This window comes from Bombina bombina, chromosome 4, assembly GCF_027579735.1.
Source record: "Bombina bombina isolate aBomBom1 chromosome 4, aBomBom1.pri, whole genome shotgun sequence".
Lineage (NCBI taxonomy): Eukaryota > Metazoa > Chordata > Amphibia > Anura > Bombinatoridae > Bombina > Bombina bombina.
In genome coordinates this window covers 379515267-379529681 of record NC_069502.1, presented here as the reverse complement: position 1 = coordinate 379529681, position 14415 = coordinate 379515267, and the positions used below count along the sequence as shown (strand labels likewise).

General features: G+C 35.6%; 1 protein-coding gene across 1 annotated transcript in view; it reads right to left on the bottom strand.

Moving 5' to 3' along the window:
• Window positions 1–14415, bottom strand: part of LOC128657477 (inactive N-acetylated-alpha-linked acidic dipeptidase-like protein 2) — a 1132059-nt gene that overhangs the window by 435123 nt on the left and 682521 nt on the right. Inside the window, exon 3 of the mRNA XM_053711832.1 lies at window positions 12316–12586. Coding sequence (XP_053567807.1) covers window positions 12316–12586 — 271 coding nt within the window. The remainder of the gene's footprint in view (window positions 1–12315; window positions 12587–14415) is intronic.

Sequence of the window (14415 nt, the reverse complement as noted above, 5' to 3'; positions counted from 1 at the left end):
TTCATGCCACCATTTCACCGCCAAATGCGAGCAAATAAAAAAAAAAACGTTACATTTTTCACAATTTTAGGTTTCTCACTGAAATTATTTACAAACCGCTTGTGCAATTATGGCACAAATTGATGTAAAAGCTTCTCTGGGATCCCCTTTATTCAGAATTAGCAGACTTATATGGCTTACTTATATGGCTTTGGCGTTGCTTTTTGGTAATTAGAAGGCCGCTAAATGCTGCTGCGCACAACAAGTGAATTATGCCCAGCAGTGAAGGGGTTAATTAGGTAGCTTGTAGGGAGCTTGCAGGATTAATTTTAGCTTTAGTGTAGAGATCAGCCTCCCACCTGACACATCCCACCCCCTGATCCCTCCCAAACAGCTCTCTTCCCTCCCCCACCCCACAATTGTCCCCGCCATCTTAAGTACTGGCAGAAAGTCTGCCAGTACTAAATAAAAGGAGTTTTTTTTTTTTTTTTTTTAAATAAAAATAATAAAATATTTTAGCTGTGATAGACCCCTACCTTAGCCCCCAACCTCCCTGACCCCCCCCCCCCCAGCCCTCTAACCCTCCCCCCTACCTAATTGCCGCCATCTTGGGTACTGGCAGCTGTCTCAAAGTACCCAGTTTGTCCCCAAAAACAAAAGTATGTATTTTCCTTTTGAGCTTTAAAAGCTTTTTATGTAGTGTAGCAGCCCCCCCCCCACAATACCCCCACCACCTTTCCCCTCCCAGATCCTTTTATATTTAAATTTTTTATAAACTTCCCCCCCCTCTCCATCCTCATTGGTGTTAGTGGCTAATGAGCGCGCACGCGCGCACACACATGCGCGCACCCCCCCGCACGCTCCTGGCACCCGGCGTGCACATTGCACTTACAGGAACCGGATGCCGGGTACCGATGGGCCACCCACCTGTCACCCTTCTACGCTCCCACCCACTAACGAAAGGCACCATCGCTACCGGTGCAGAAAGGGCCACAGAGTGTCTCTCTCTGCATCAGAGTCTTGTAAAAAGGTATTGCAGGATGCCTCCATATCGAGGCATCACTGCAATACCCTGAGAGATGCTGGAAGCGATTGCGATCACTTCCAGCACTCTGTTAGACAACTGACGTACCAGGTACGTCTATTGTCATTAATAGTTTTTGCATGACGTACCTGGTATGTCAGTTGTCATTAAGGGGTTAAAAGACATCCTTTGGCTAAGTATTCTTCCTTCTGGGATGTTAATTTAATTTTTTATTTTTTTAAATCTTGGCCCTCTAATGAATTCCTTTCTCTTAAACAACTTTCTTTCAAGCTTGCAACTCTTCTCTTTTGTCTTGCAGATGAGTTTCGGATGTTAAAGCCATTCACTTCTCTTCCCAGATGTTTTCTCCTCAAGGAGTCATTTTCAATATTTCTAAAAGAACTAAGTCTATGTCCTCTTCTATTTTCCATCCTTATTTTTCTGAATGTGCTTCTTTATGCGTTGTTCTTTGCCTCAAGGAATATGAGAAACATACCCTGTCTTTTCTATCTTCTTTCTCTTCAAACCAACTCTTGATTTCTTTTTCTCCTCCTCACTTTCCTGTTTTCACTACTTCTATTAGTAGATGGATTAAATGGATAATGAATGAAGCAGGTATTGATGAATCCTTTTCTTCCCATTCCATAAGGGGAGCGGCAGCCTCTAAGGCCTTCTGTAAGTCAGCTTCCCTTCAGGAAATTCTAAATGCTGCTGACTGGTCTTCAGATTCTGTTTTTAGACAGTTTTATTTTAAACCCATTAATTCTTTGCCTCAATGTTTAATAGATTAAATGTTTGTGTGTATAGCTTTAAACTTGCAAAATAGGAGTCTCTGTCCTTGTAATAAAATTCTGATTATCCTAGCTTTGTGAAGGAATAATCTAGATTTTATTAAAGAGACAGAGACAAGTATTTTCCTTCCCTTTGTTTCCCTTCCCTTTGGTTTATAATTTTTTATATTAGATGACTAATTCATTTATATTTATTTCAGCTCCTGGTCCCTCTCCTTCAGGATTCTGAACATCCACTAAATTCAGAAGAGGATCTCCAGTTTCAAGCTTCTCAGCATCTATTTTCCACGAATCCCTCGGAATGTCACCTTCGTTGTCAAGTTTCTTCAGATGATCTGAGTTTCATGTTTTTTTCTGTTTTTCTTCTGGTTTTTACTTATGTTCTACGTTTTTGTTTATGGACTTATTTGTGAAGACTTCAATTTGGGATACTATTTGGACAGTTTATAGCAAGTTGAACATTTTTGATAGGTCTAAACTAGATCACACCATCCAGGGTTTCTTCTCATTGGTTACCATATTCATTTCTTTGTTTTCTATGTTAAATATCTAAATATGTTCATTGTTACTTTGAATGGCTGTTGAGCAGTAAAGGAAAAGGCTTATGCAAAATACTTGTCTCTGTCTCTTTAATAAAATCTAGATTATTCCTTCACAAAGCTAGGATAATTGGAATTTACCAGCATCCTTAGATTCCCCAAGCAATGCTGATACACTTGGCAAGCTTATTAATGGACTTAAATGCCAGAGCGTTTTATACACACTTTTTTTTTATTGTGCAGAGGATGACCATGTGTAGTCATCCTCATTTAAAAGCTTAAACTTCTGCTTCAAATTACGATCAAGCATATACTTATAAATTGGGACATTGTGAATGGAATTGCACCATCTTTGTTCATAAGTAGGCTCAGGCATTAATGCTATAGATACTTTATATTAAAAGGACATTATTACATATTATTAATTTACTTAAAATGTCTCTGTAAAATGTGCTCTACCCAACACATAAATAAAATTCACATAACTATAATGCATGGATCAAGCAAACTAAATTATGTTTTTGGATGAATAGGTAAAAAAAGACAGTGTGGTTTAATATTCTTTTTCCTGCGCAATGAGCATACAGTTTGTTATTGTACATCTGAACTGGATATGTATTCTCCTTTTAAGACTTAGTGATAATCATTCAGTGATTTAATTGCTTGCTAAAGATTCATGCACACATTTGCATTATATATGTGTTATGCTTTTGCATTAATAATAAATATATTGGAAGATCATTATTTGTTCTGAAAAAAATGTTCAACTATAATTTGTTTCTGTTAAAACTATATAATGTTAACTTATGTTTTCGTTAGTTGGAAACAGTCTGAGAGGAGGCACACATTTTCTCAAGAAAATGTATTTAAATTTAGCAATAAATTGAAAAATGACATTTCTAATTGCTACATGTAATTGAACTCTGTAAGGGATACACTATTATTAAAACTACCAGGGATATGCATGGTGCTATCCTAAAATGTAATACAGCAAAAAGAAATATGGACAGACTCGAAGGATCTTTTAGTTCATTACCTGTGTCAAATTCTGTTTCTATGTTTCTATCAATTTAAATATAAAAAAGGGACACAAAAGTTCAAAAAAGAAAACGGTCAGCAAAGTGGTTAAAGGGACATTCTGATCAAAATTTAAAGGGTTAGTCAACACCAGAATTTGTGTTGTTTTAAAAGATAGATAATCCCTTAATTACCAATTCCCCAGTTTTGCATAACCAACACAGTTATAATTATACAAGTTTTACCTCTGTAATTACCTTGTATCTAAACCTAAGCAGACTTCCCCCTTATTTCAGTTATTTTGACAGACTTGCATTTTAGCCAATCAGAGCTGTCTCCATGGTAAATTCACGTGCATGAGCTCAATGTTATCTATATGAAACACGTGAACTAATGCCCTCTAGTGGTGAAAAACTATCAAAATGCATTTAGATTAGAGGTGGCCTTCAAGGTCTAAGAAATTTGCATATGAACCTCCTAGGTTTAGCTTTCAACTAAGAATACCAAGGGAACAAAGCAAAATTGGTGATAAAAGTAAATTGGAAAGTTGTTTAAAATTACATGCCCTATTTGAAACACGAAATATTTTTTTGGACTTGACTGTCCCTTTAAATGTACATAGATTAAAGGGGCATGAAACCCAAATATTTTCTTTCATGATTCAGATAGAGAATACAATTTTAAACAACTTTCTAATTTACTTCTATTATCTAATTGGTTTCATTCTCTTGGTATCATTTGTTTAAGGAGCAGCAATGTATTACTGGTTTCTAACCTAACACATGGGCGAGCCAATGACAACCGGTATATATACGCAGCCACCAATCAGCAGCTAGAACTTAGGCTCTTTGCTGCTCCTGAGCTTACCTAGATTAACATTTCAGCAAAAGATAACAACAGAAGGAAGCAAATTAAATAATAGAAGTAAATTGGAAAGTTGTTTAAAATGGTATTCTCTATCTGAATGATTAAATAATTTTTTTGGGGTCTCATGTGCCTTTAATTACATATTTAAATAGAAACATATTTGCAATATAAATATATTGGCAAAAATTATTCTATTAAATGTTATAACTGTTTTAGTGTCAACATTTTTCTCTGCACGTGCATGTAAAGCATAACTAGATATTCTCAGTGCACCAACAATTTAAATACTGTAGCTGCTCAAAGTGCCAGTGGGGCTTGTATCATGTCAGCAATTAACAAATTGAGTCATTACAAGAAGGTACAAGCACCTTAGGCTCTCTGAGTATCTGTTGTGTTTAAAATGCTGATGAACGGTGCATACTTAAATACACTTTTGAAACAGTGATAGGTTTTATTAGATGCATATTTGCTAATACATGTATATTATAAAAATGCTTCTATACAAAACTGAAATGCATGCATGTGGATTCCAATTTTGGCTGGAATATATTCCTTTAAAGGCATAGTTGAATTCAGCTCCAGAGCAGCAGTGCACTACTGAAACCTAGCTGAACATATCTGGTGAGACAATAACAAAATAGCATATGTCAGTAGCCACCAATCACAAGCTAACAACATTACTGCTTCACTGCTTATCTAAGTATACATTCTAGCAAAGAATTCCAAGAGAATGAAACAAACTTGATAATAGAAGTAAACTGAAAAGTTTTGTAAAATCCCTTGCTCTATCTTAATCTATGTAGTATAATTTGACTTTCATGTCCCTTTAAGAAATACAATAATCCACACAGATGAGGGGAAATGTGTAACTTGCTGTTTGTGATATATTTTAATAAATTAATATAAATTCCAAGTTGTAATAAACAATAGGCTATTGTATAGCATAAGGAGTCAGAAAGAAGCAGGCACTGCTCGGTTAGTAGAAAAGTTAAAACATTTGTTTATTGTAACACATTAAAAAACATAATGTGTTCTCAAACAGAGGGCAGACATGCATACAAGGCCAGTCTTACGCGTTTCGCGCCCCCTGGTTGCACTTATTCATAGACTAGTGAGGTGTAGCAGAGATAGCGAAGTTTAGACATCAGTTACTTTATAGATAATTAATGTCTGTTAGGAACTGTATCTGGTATTTTATATTCTGTATTCGGCTTATTGTGTCCCCAATTTGTCCTACTGCCAAGCATTATCGAATTAAGTAAAAAAATTGTTTCTTGTCTTTTTGAATGATTCTCATAATAGTATCCACCATAACAAGACTAGGCATTTACCCTTAATATTTGGGGGCATATGTATCAAGCTCCATATGGAGCTTGATGCCCCGTGTTTCTGGTGAGCCTGCAGGCTCACCAGAAACAGCAGTTATGAACCAGCAGTCACAAAGATCGCTGCTCCATAACCTGTCCGCCTGCTCTGAGCAGGCGGAAAGACATCGCCGGAAATCAACCCGATCGAGTACGATCGGGTTGATTGATACCCCCTGCTGGCGGCCCATTGGCTGCGAGTCTGCAGGGGCGGCATTGCACCAGCAGCTCTTGTGAGCTGCTGGTGCAATGCTGAATACGGCTGAATAATGCTGAATACGGCTGAGTATTGCTCGCCATATTCAGCGAGGTCTGTCGGACCTGATCCGCACTGTCGGATGAGGTCCGACAGACCTTGATAACTATAGGCTTTGGTCTGTGTTGTCAAATAATCAGCACTTCTCCACTTTTAATATGAGAAAATGTCACATGGAGTTGTCAAATATATTTATTATGCAGCTTATCATAAAAATAGCGTAAGTGTTCAAAGTTAAAATTATTCATTCTATTTCCTTAGTTATAGATATTTGCATAACAAGTGTATTGCCACACCTCAGCACTTTTGTTTTTAACACTTATTTGGTATGTGTTTTAATCTTAGCTGGAGTGACAAGAGTTAACCGTTTTGTAACTTTGGTATAAATTGCTTATCTCTGCTACTCCTCACTAGTCCGAGGAGGCACGAAACGCGTAAGACTGGCCTTGTATGCATGTCTGCCCTCTGTTTGGGAACACGTTATGTTTTTTAATGTGTTACAATAAACAAATGTTTTTACTTTTCTACTAACCTAGCAGTGCCTGCTTCTTTCTGACTTCTTGGATTACACACGGCCTGATCCGCTGTTTGCTACAGCACATTTACATTTAGGAGATCATTTTCTCCATTTGATGTGACCGGCAGTCAGATCGTGTTTCAGACACCCCTCATGCTTTATTGTGTAGCACAACTGGTAGTGTACTGCATTTGACTGTGGAACTGCTAATTTACAATTAATTCCAAGTTTATTAAAACAAATATACTAACTATGATCTATGCAAATGTTTTTGCATTATTCTGTTGTGCTTACTTCATTGCAGACAGAAAAACTTTACCCTATAGCCTGGTTTGACCTGCTTGTCAATTTAATGGGACAAGCAGCGTTACCTTTGCAATGTGCAAAACAGTGAAAGAAGTTTCAAAGGTAAACCATCCATCACTGTGGCATTAAGTTGTTATATTCAAGTAGATTTTTAGATATCACTAAAGCTGTTTAAACTGTTACTGGAAAACACAAATAGCATACTTTATATAAAATAGCCATATGATGAATGGACTTGACAGGATTTAGAGGAAGCAAGAAGTACCATTGTATAAATAACCTTGTAAAATATCAGTGATACTAAACTACATCTGAGCAGCTTTATAAGTCAATCTGCTGTAGTCTAACACTGGATACATTTTTAATAAGTAACTATGGCCACAATAAAAATCCTTATTGTATTCTTTTTTTTAATCTTTTTTATTAGATTTTACAAAATAAAAATGTTACAGTTCAAATACAAGAACATTAATAAAATGAAAAACTGTTCATTGCAAAATTCTATAGTTATGTCTTTTCTCCATATATTCATGTAGCATAGCCTGAGTATAAACACATGTACAATGCACCACATATATGAGTATTATTGTAGCATTCATATTTCCTTCCTTGCTATGGACATCCCCGAAAGCATGTAACCGATTCTCTTCCTTTGCATAGTCTTGTGGTGCACAAGTACCAGTGGAAAGCTACTTTTAAAAAAAAAATCTTCAACATAGCATTATATGTAAAGGAAGATCCTGTCGTATCATTGTTATCCAAGTTTTAACTGACCATGCCTTCCCAACCTCCTCTTCCCACCTAAGCATATTGGGACAAGCAAAGAGAAAGAGACGAGTGCCGGAGCCAGGGTGCCAGTGCAAAGTAGGTTTTATTCAAGCTGTTAACAGTAGGTCTAGGAAGCACCTACTAACTGATGCGTTTCGCGCATGAGCACATGTGCTTCATCAGAGGCATATGGGGACTTTTTAGTTCTCTATTAGGAATATTAAACACTGGGTTCAAAATAGAAATTGCCTCATTTATTCTACCATTAGTTAAGCATAATGATTGAAAAGTCCTATTATGTGGTGCAGGTTCTCTTCCAATAAATTCCGTTAACCTTGATTGTAGTTGGAGGTAGTAGTACCAATTATGTTTATCGGAAGTATCTAGTTTGTTATATTGTGAATAGGGAAAAAAAATCCATTAATTAAAGTATCTGTAATTCTATAAAGACCTCTAATGGCCAATTTATGCTGAACTCATTTGTCAATTAATTAATTATAAGTAACTAGTGGTATTGCTCTTGATCTTTGGTTAATTAAAATAATTTAGCCTGCAGGGTATCCAAAGCTTATTTTATTCTTTTAATCCTTATTTCCATTTTTTTTTTAAATATTATTTTATTGAGGTTTCTAGAAATGAATAGTATACAAACATTGGATATAGTAACATAACTAAAGTAGCCCAAAATAAGAATATACAGTAAGAAACTATGTCAATGAAAGTGGAGGACAACAATGTACATACTAGGGATGTATATATATGACTGAAACCTCTTTTTAATAATATTAAAAACTCCTAATGATCGTAAGGCCACCCTTGGACTAAAATATTCTTATTAAGCATTTGAGGAGGTAAGCTAGCAATCTCAACGGTCACTCTTGGACCTTAGAGCAATGTAACATAACAAGCAAATCAAGAAACTTAACTGATGTGTTATAAACATCCTTCATATCATAAAAAAAAAGAAAAAAACAAACAAAAACATAGCTAATACTGACTGGCTAAATACTGGAGTATTGATAAGGGAACCAACTTGGTCATTAGGAGAATAATCAGTCACAGTAGGTGTTATACTGCAATGTCTCTATAGAGTACAAGTATGTAAAGTTGCAGATAAATAACAAGATCTATCAAATTAACAGTTGCTAATGTAGATAACACTAGAATACATTTCTACCATGAACCCAAAGTTATAAATTCATACTCTACAAAACAAGGAATAGAAAAGTCAAAATTGAAATGAATATAAGCCTGCTGGACGGCTTTCAAAGGTTCAGCATGCCATGTGCTTACCAATTTATGAGTATAATACAGCATTGTATTCTGTAAATATTGCACACACATATTGCACTTTTGAGCGCTCTCTTCTTGTTTGTTTTTACTAGACTGCAGTGTGTTCACTTTCAGGGGGACTTTTTCGAAGAGGAAGCAGCTGGGCACTATTCACCATGAATCCTGAATTTTAATTATTTAAACTGAAATGGACCTTGTATGATGACCATTGAGTGGTAAATAAGTGTGTTTCAGGTTACAGCTGTATATATTGTTGGTGCATCCAGTATGGGTGTCATGATCCAATCATTGCCGTGTCGCCACGGCTCCTGAATCGCTATGTATTCACCGCGTCATGTTGCCTAGCAACGTCATCTTCGGTGGGATTTCTCTCCGGTGCCCGCTTGTCGGATAGCGTTGCCTGCTTCCTGCTTCTTGGATCCATGAGTGTCTGCTCTCCTTCCTGCCTGCTAAAATAGGATATTTGACCATTGCTTTGTCTGACCACTCTGCTGCCTCATCCTTAAACCTGCTTAAAGGGACATTGGCCATTGCTTTGCCTGACCACTCTGTTGCCTCATCCTTAAACCTGCTTAAAGGGACATTGACCATTGCTTTGCCTGACCACTCTGTTGCCTCATCCTTAAACCTGCTTAAAGGGACATTGACCATTGCTTTGCCTGACCACTCTGCTGCCTCATCCCCTGTCTGCTTTAAAGTGATACTGACCTCTGCTTTGTCTGACCACTCTAACAGATCATCATCTGCCTTCTTTAAAGTTATACTGACCTCTGCTTTGCCTGACCACTCTAACAGATCATCCTTGGCCTGCTTTAAAGTGATATTGACCTCTGCTTTGCCTGACCACTCTAACAGAACATCCTCAACCTGTTTTAAGTTTCTGTACCTTGTACTTCGTCATCTCATCTAGAGACTGTTCCGTGACCCTGCATCATCTGTGAGTACATAGTTTTTCTTTTCCTGCATAATAACTGTTTTGTTTCTTTCCTGAGTGGGTCACGTCCTGGTTTCCTCTCAGTGTGCTAGTGTGTGTTTATAATTATAATATCACTCTAGCAGTTGGGTCTAATCCTGGACTGATTCTATATGGCTGACAGTGGGATTGTTTTAATGACTTTTTTTATCTCTACAAATATTAAATGTTGCTGGTCTCTAATAGTAAGACAACAATATGCTATCCTAGCTGCAGACAGCACATCATAAAAATAGAGTGAACTAGTACAACCAACCCATATTAGAAAAGTTACTAGCTTTGATATAAGGCAATCAAAGTCCTAGTATATATTAGTGCATTATGCATAATTAAATATACTCGAGGATCAGGCAGTAAACTGCTTCAAACCTGGCCTAAAATATTAAATTATGTCTCAGTGACAATAAAATTCTATAAAATATAATATTAGATATAACTACAATAGGGAACAGAAGGTATGATGGCCAAATTCAACACTCTTATGTTAGTATACAACACTCCTGATATAAGTATTGCTCACAGAGGGTTGTCACAGAAAACCAAATATTTACATTTCAAGGGAACAAAAGCATTATCTATACTATGTCTGTGGAAAATGCCCTATGATACTCGGCTATAAATTACCATATCTAGAGGCAGGATCAAAATATAACTTGTATAGAAGTAACAAAAGATATGTAGGAGTAAATTAAATATCTAAAAGTACAATCATATGATATAACACTTATAAAACAACAGTATAAATAAGAATTTTGGAGTATCGAGAAAACTGTTTAACATGCTTGTATATAAGCATATCACCATGGCTCCATGAAGAGCAACATGTTTACAACCCAGAGCAAGTTTAACTTGGGATAAACAGTTAACAATGCCACTATATGTATACATAGGAAAACTTGGCTATAGAACATATGGCTCACATATAGAACTTATAAAGGGTGGAACTAAAAAGCATAGAACATGCATAATAATGAGAGGTATGTATGAGCAGTCTCTAAACATTAGTGAAGTCTCAGACATAAAGTCCTCAGAAACAAAAACAGCTTGTTTAACCTGCATCCCATTCTTGCTGTTTTATCACTGAACAAAAATAGCACAGCTCACTGCAATTACCCTTGAGCTCACTAAAACTGACCAGGTTCCATTAGCCTAAATTGGCGTTATAAGGTTTAGGTAAACTAACATGAACAACACTGTCCCTACATATAGCAGCTTTGCTAGGGTAGCTGGTCCCCCATTTAAAACCTGACTGCACTACCCAGTTCACAGGGGGGGGATTGAATTTGTGTAGAGAGGCCACTGCCTTAGGTTTCAACAGTCCAGATCTGGGACTAGTGATCATAAATTATGCAAATGTAGTATTATTGGATTCAGTGTTTCTTAGCCTAGTCAAAATTAAATGTTATTTCAGTAGATGCTGCAGAACTCTTACAATAATTGGCAGATTAAACAGTTCACACTGGTAGCTACAGATATTGTAACTTATCATGGCTGCCGTCTAGACATGAGGCTAAAATTAATTTTATATAAACAATAACTATGTTTTTTAATTCCTTACTTAACCCTTAAAGGGACATTAAACTGCTTAGTAACTACTCACTATGTTATTGCATTTCATCATGTTCCTGCAGATCTTTTCAAATGAGTTTTTCTGTTTTAATAGCTTAAAGGTACCAGATACTAAAGCTCCGGCTGCAATCTTAGAGCTCAAGTATTCTCACATACCGTGACAGAAGCAGTGTGCATTTACATAGCAATGAGCTTGTTGACTTTTTGACAACTATATAAAGTGAATCAGGTTAGAGTGCATGATACAAAACAAGAGCTGTACATTTTTTGCAGTTCCTGCATTGCTATATATTATTGTTGAGTGCTTTTTTAAATATATTTTGCATAAAAGTAAAACAATGATGTATCATGAACACTAACTCAAAGTAAATCATACACCTGTAAAAAAGTGGCCAACATTACTGATCTCTGAGTATGCACTGCTTCTGTCACTGGCTGTGAGAATACCTGAGCTCCAAGATGGCGGCGCTCAGTATGAAGAGGCGGAGCTTCAGCATTTGGCACCTTTAAGTTATTAAAACAGGAAAGTGATGTGAAATGAGTTGCAGAAACAGGATGGAATGCGATACCATGGTGATTAGTTACTATTCTCTTGTAGTTGTGCACAGCAGTTTAATGTCCTTTTTAAATATTATAATAGTAACTTGTAAAAGTTTTATATTTTTACAGAGTATTGTCAAATCATTATATCACATTTGTTATTTTATTTTATATGTTTGAGAAATAAATATTAGATTAAAAAATATTTTTGCAAGATTTTGTTTTCTTAAAGATTGTTAAACATTAAGTAACAAATAAGTTATATGATTTGTTCACCAACTAAATTTTACATTATTGTTCTTTATAAATTTAATTTTAATTTATTTTTAACCTTTATACCTTAGCTTCCAATGCCATCTCAATGATTCACAGACTCATTGTGCCACTCTAGCTGTTATTAAATGGTACATTGGCACATATTATAGTGAACCAAATATTCTGTCAGTATGATAGAAACCACTAATTTATAGATGTATTTTACAATGAATGGCAGAGATTAATAGTCATGTTACCTCAAGAGATCCTTTGGCACAGAAAGCAGCATATGAGTACAGAGATTCCTGACTCGGGTGCTTTTCAGTCTCTTCATCACACTGCTGTCCGCTTGGAAAATAGCACTGACCATTGTTCATAGTGATTGTATTTGGAGAAGAGCCTGGTAGGTCAAGTAAGACTGAATAATTTACTAACTCAACTTCATTTAAGCCTATTGAAGTCCATAGATGTGCAATTTCTTTTGCTGGATCTGAGTTTGTTTTATTGACAGAAATCTCTGAGAAATATCTGAAAGGCAAGAAAAATGTTTAGAATTAAGCAGGGTCCCAAATGTAATAAATGATTACATATTTATGTCTAAGCATTCAGCCTTTTAATCCAGCTGTGGTTCAATACTATGAATACTCCTCAATATTACTTTTCAAAAGAATAAAAAAAAAAACATTAACACAAAAAAGGATTTTGGAGAAACTGAATAACAAACGAGTGCTGATATATTTATTAAATTAATATTGCTTATATAAGCTGTCTAAAATATCAGTTTAAAAAATAAAATAACATAATACACACAATTTGAATGGATATAGACCTTTGTTCTGTAAGCATAATTAAAGGTATATGAAAGCCAAGCATTTTCTTCTTTGATTCAGACAGAGCATATCATTTTATAAAACAGTTTCCAGTTTACTTTTATTATTTAATTTGCTTTGTTCTCATGACATTCCTTGTCTGGAACACTATATGGCAGGAAATAGTGCTGCCATCTAGAACTCTTGCAAATGGATAAAAAAAAAATCAAAACTGTTGCCAGATAGAGTTCCGGAAATGAGCTAACTCCTAAACATACGCCCCTGCTTTTCAACAAAGGATACCAAAGAACAAAGAAAAATTATAATAGAAGTAAATCAGAAACCCGAGTCAGGAATCTCTGTACTCATATGCTGCTTTCTCTGCCAAAGGATCTCTTGAGCAGCGTTCCCTCTAAGGCCAGTTTTCTGTGCGGCCCAGCAATGAAATAGTTAATTAGACAACCACACCCTGCAATTAGCAAACACTGCACAATGCAGACTTTAAAGTATGGTTCTCTTGTTAACTGTTTCATTGCTGGGCTGCACACAAAACTGGGCTTAGGGGGAACACTGCTCTTGAGGTAACATGACTATTAATCTCTGCCATTCATTGTAAAATACATCTATAAATTAGTGATTTCTATCATACTGACAGAATATTTGTTTTTTGTTTTTTTTTGTTTTTTTAAATTGCATGATCTATCTGAATTAGGAAAGAAACATTTTGGTTTATATCCCTTTAAGTTTTTTTCTGCAATTAACCATTTTTTTACCCTGTTTTATTTCCATAACCTAAACATAAGCCATGCTAATATATTGCATTTGTCTATATAAAAATATGAGTGGTTATTATTGAACAATGTATTTTAAAATGAGAACTTCAGATATATTATTTAATTACAACAGAGACAAATTTAAAGCTAGGGACTCCTTGGGAGAAAGGATCAAAGCCCTTGTTTGTCCTGGCTTAGCACCCATTGTTTTGAGAGCAGCTCGCAAACTGTGTATATGCAAAATCGTTGGTTAACGCCGGAGGATACACTGCAGCCTATGAGACTTAAACTATGGACTAACTTGACAGTAAGGAAACACATATTTAGTGTTTTCATTTGGGATCAAGTTACAAACTATGGTGTAAGTACTGAAAGACACCATATATGAATTCTTATTGCTAAAAAAATTTACATTTCAAAGCTGCAATGTTCATTTTGGGAATTTATTATTATTTCATCAAAAACAGTTTTATGGTTTTATGATTTTATGTTTGACTTATATGTATATCTTTATACAGGTAGCCCTCAGTTTACGCCGGGGTTAGGTTCCAGAAGGAATAGTTGTAAATCGAGACCGTTGTAAATTGAAACCCAGTTTATAATGTAAGTCAATGGGAAGTGAGGGAGATAGGTTCCAGGCTCCTCTCAAAATTGCCATAAGTAACACCTAATACATTATTTTTAAAGCTTTGAAATGAAGACTTTAAAAGCTAAACAGCATTATAAACCTAATAAAATAACCACACAACACATAATATATAATTAAACTAAGTTA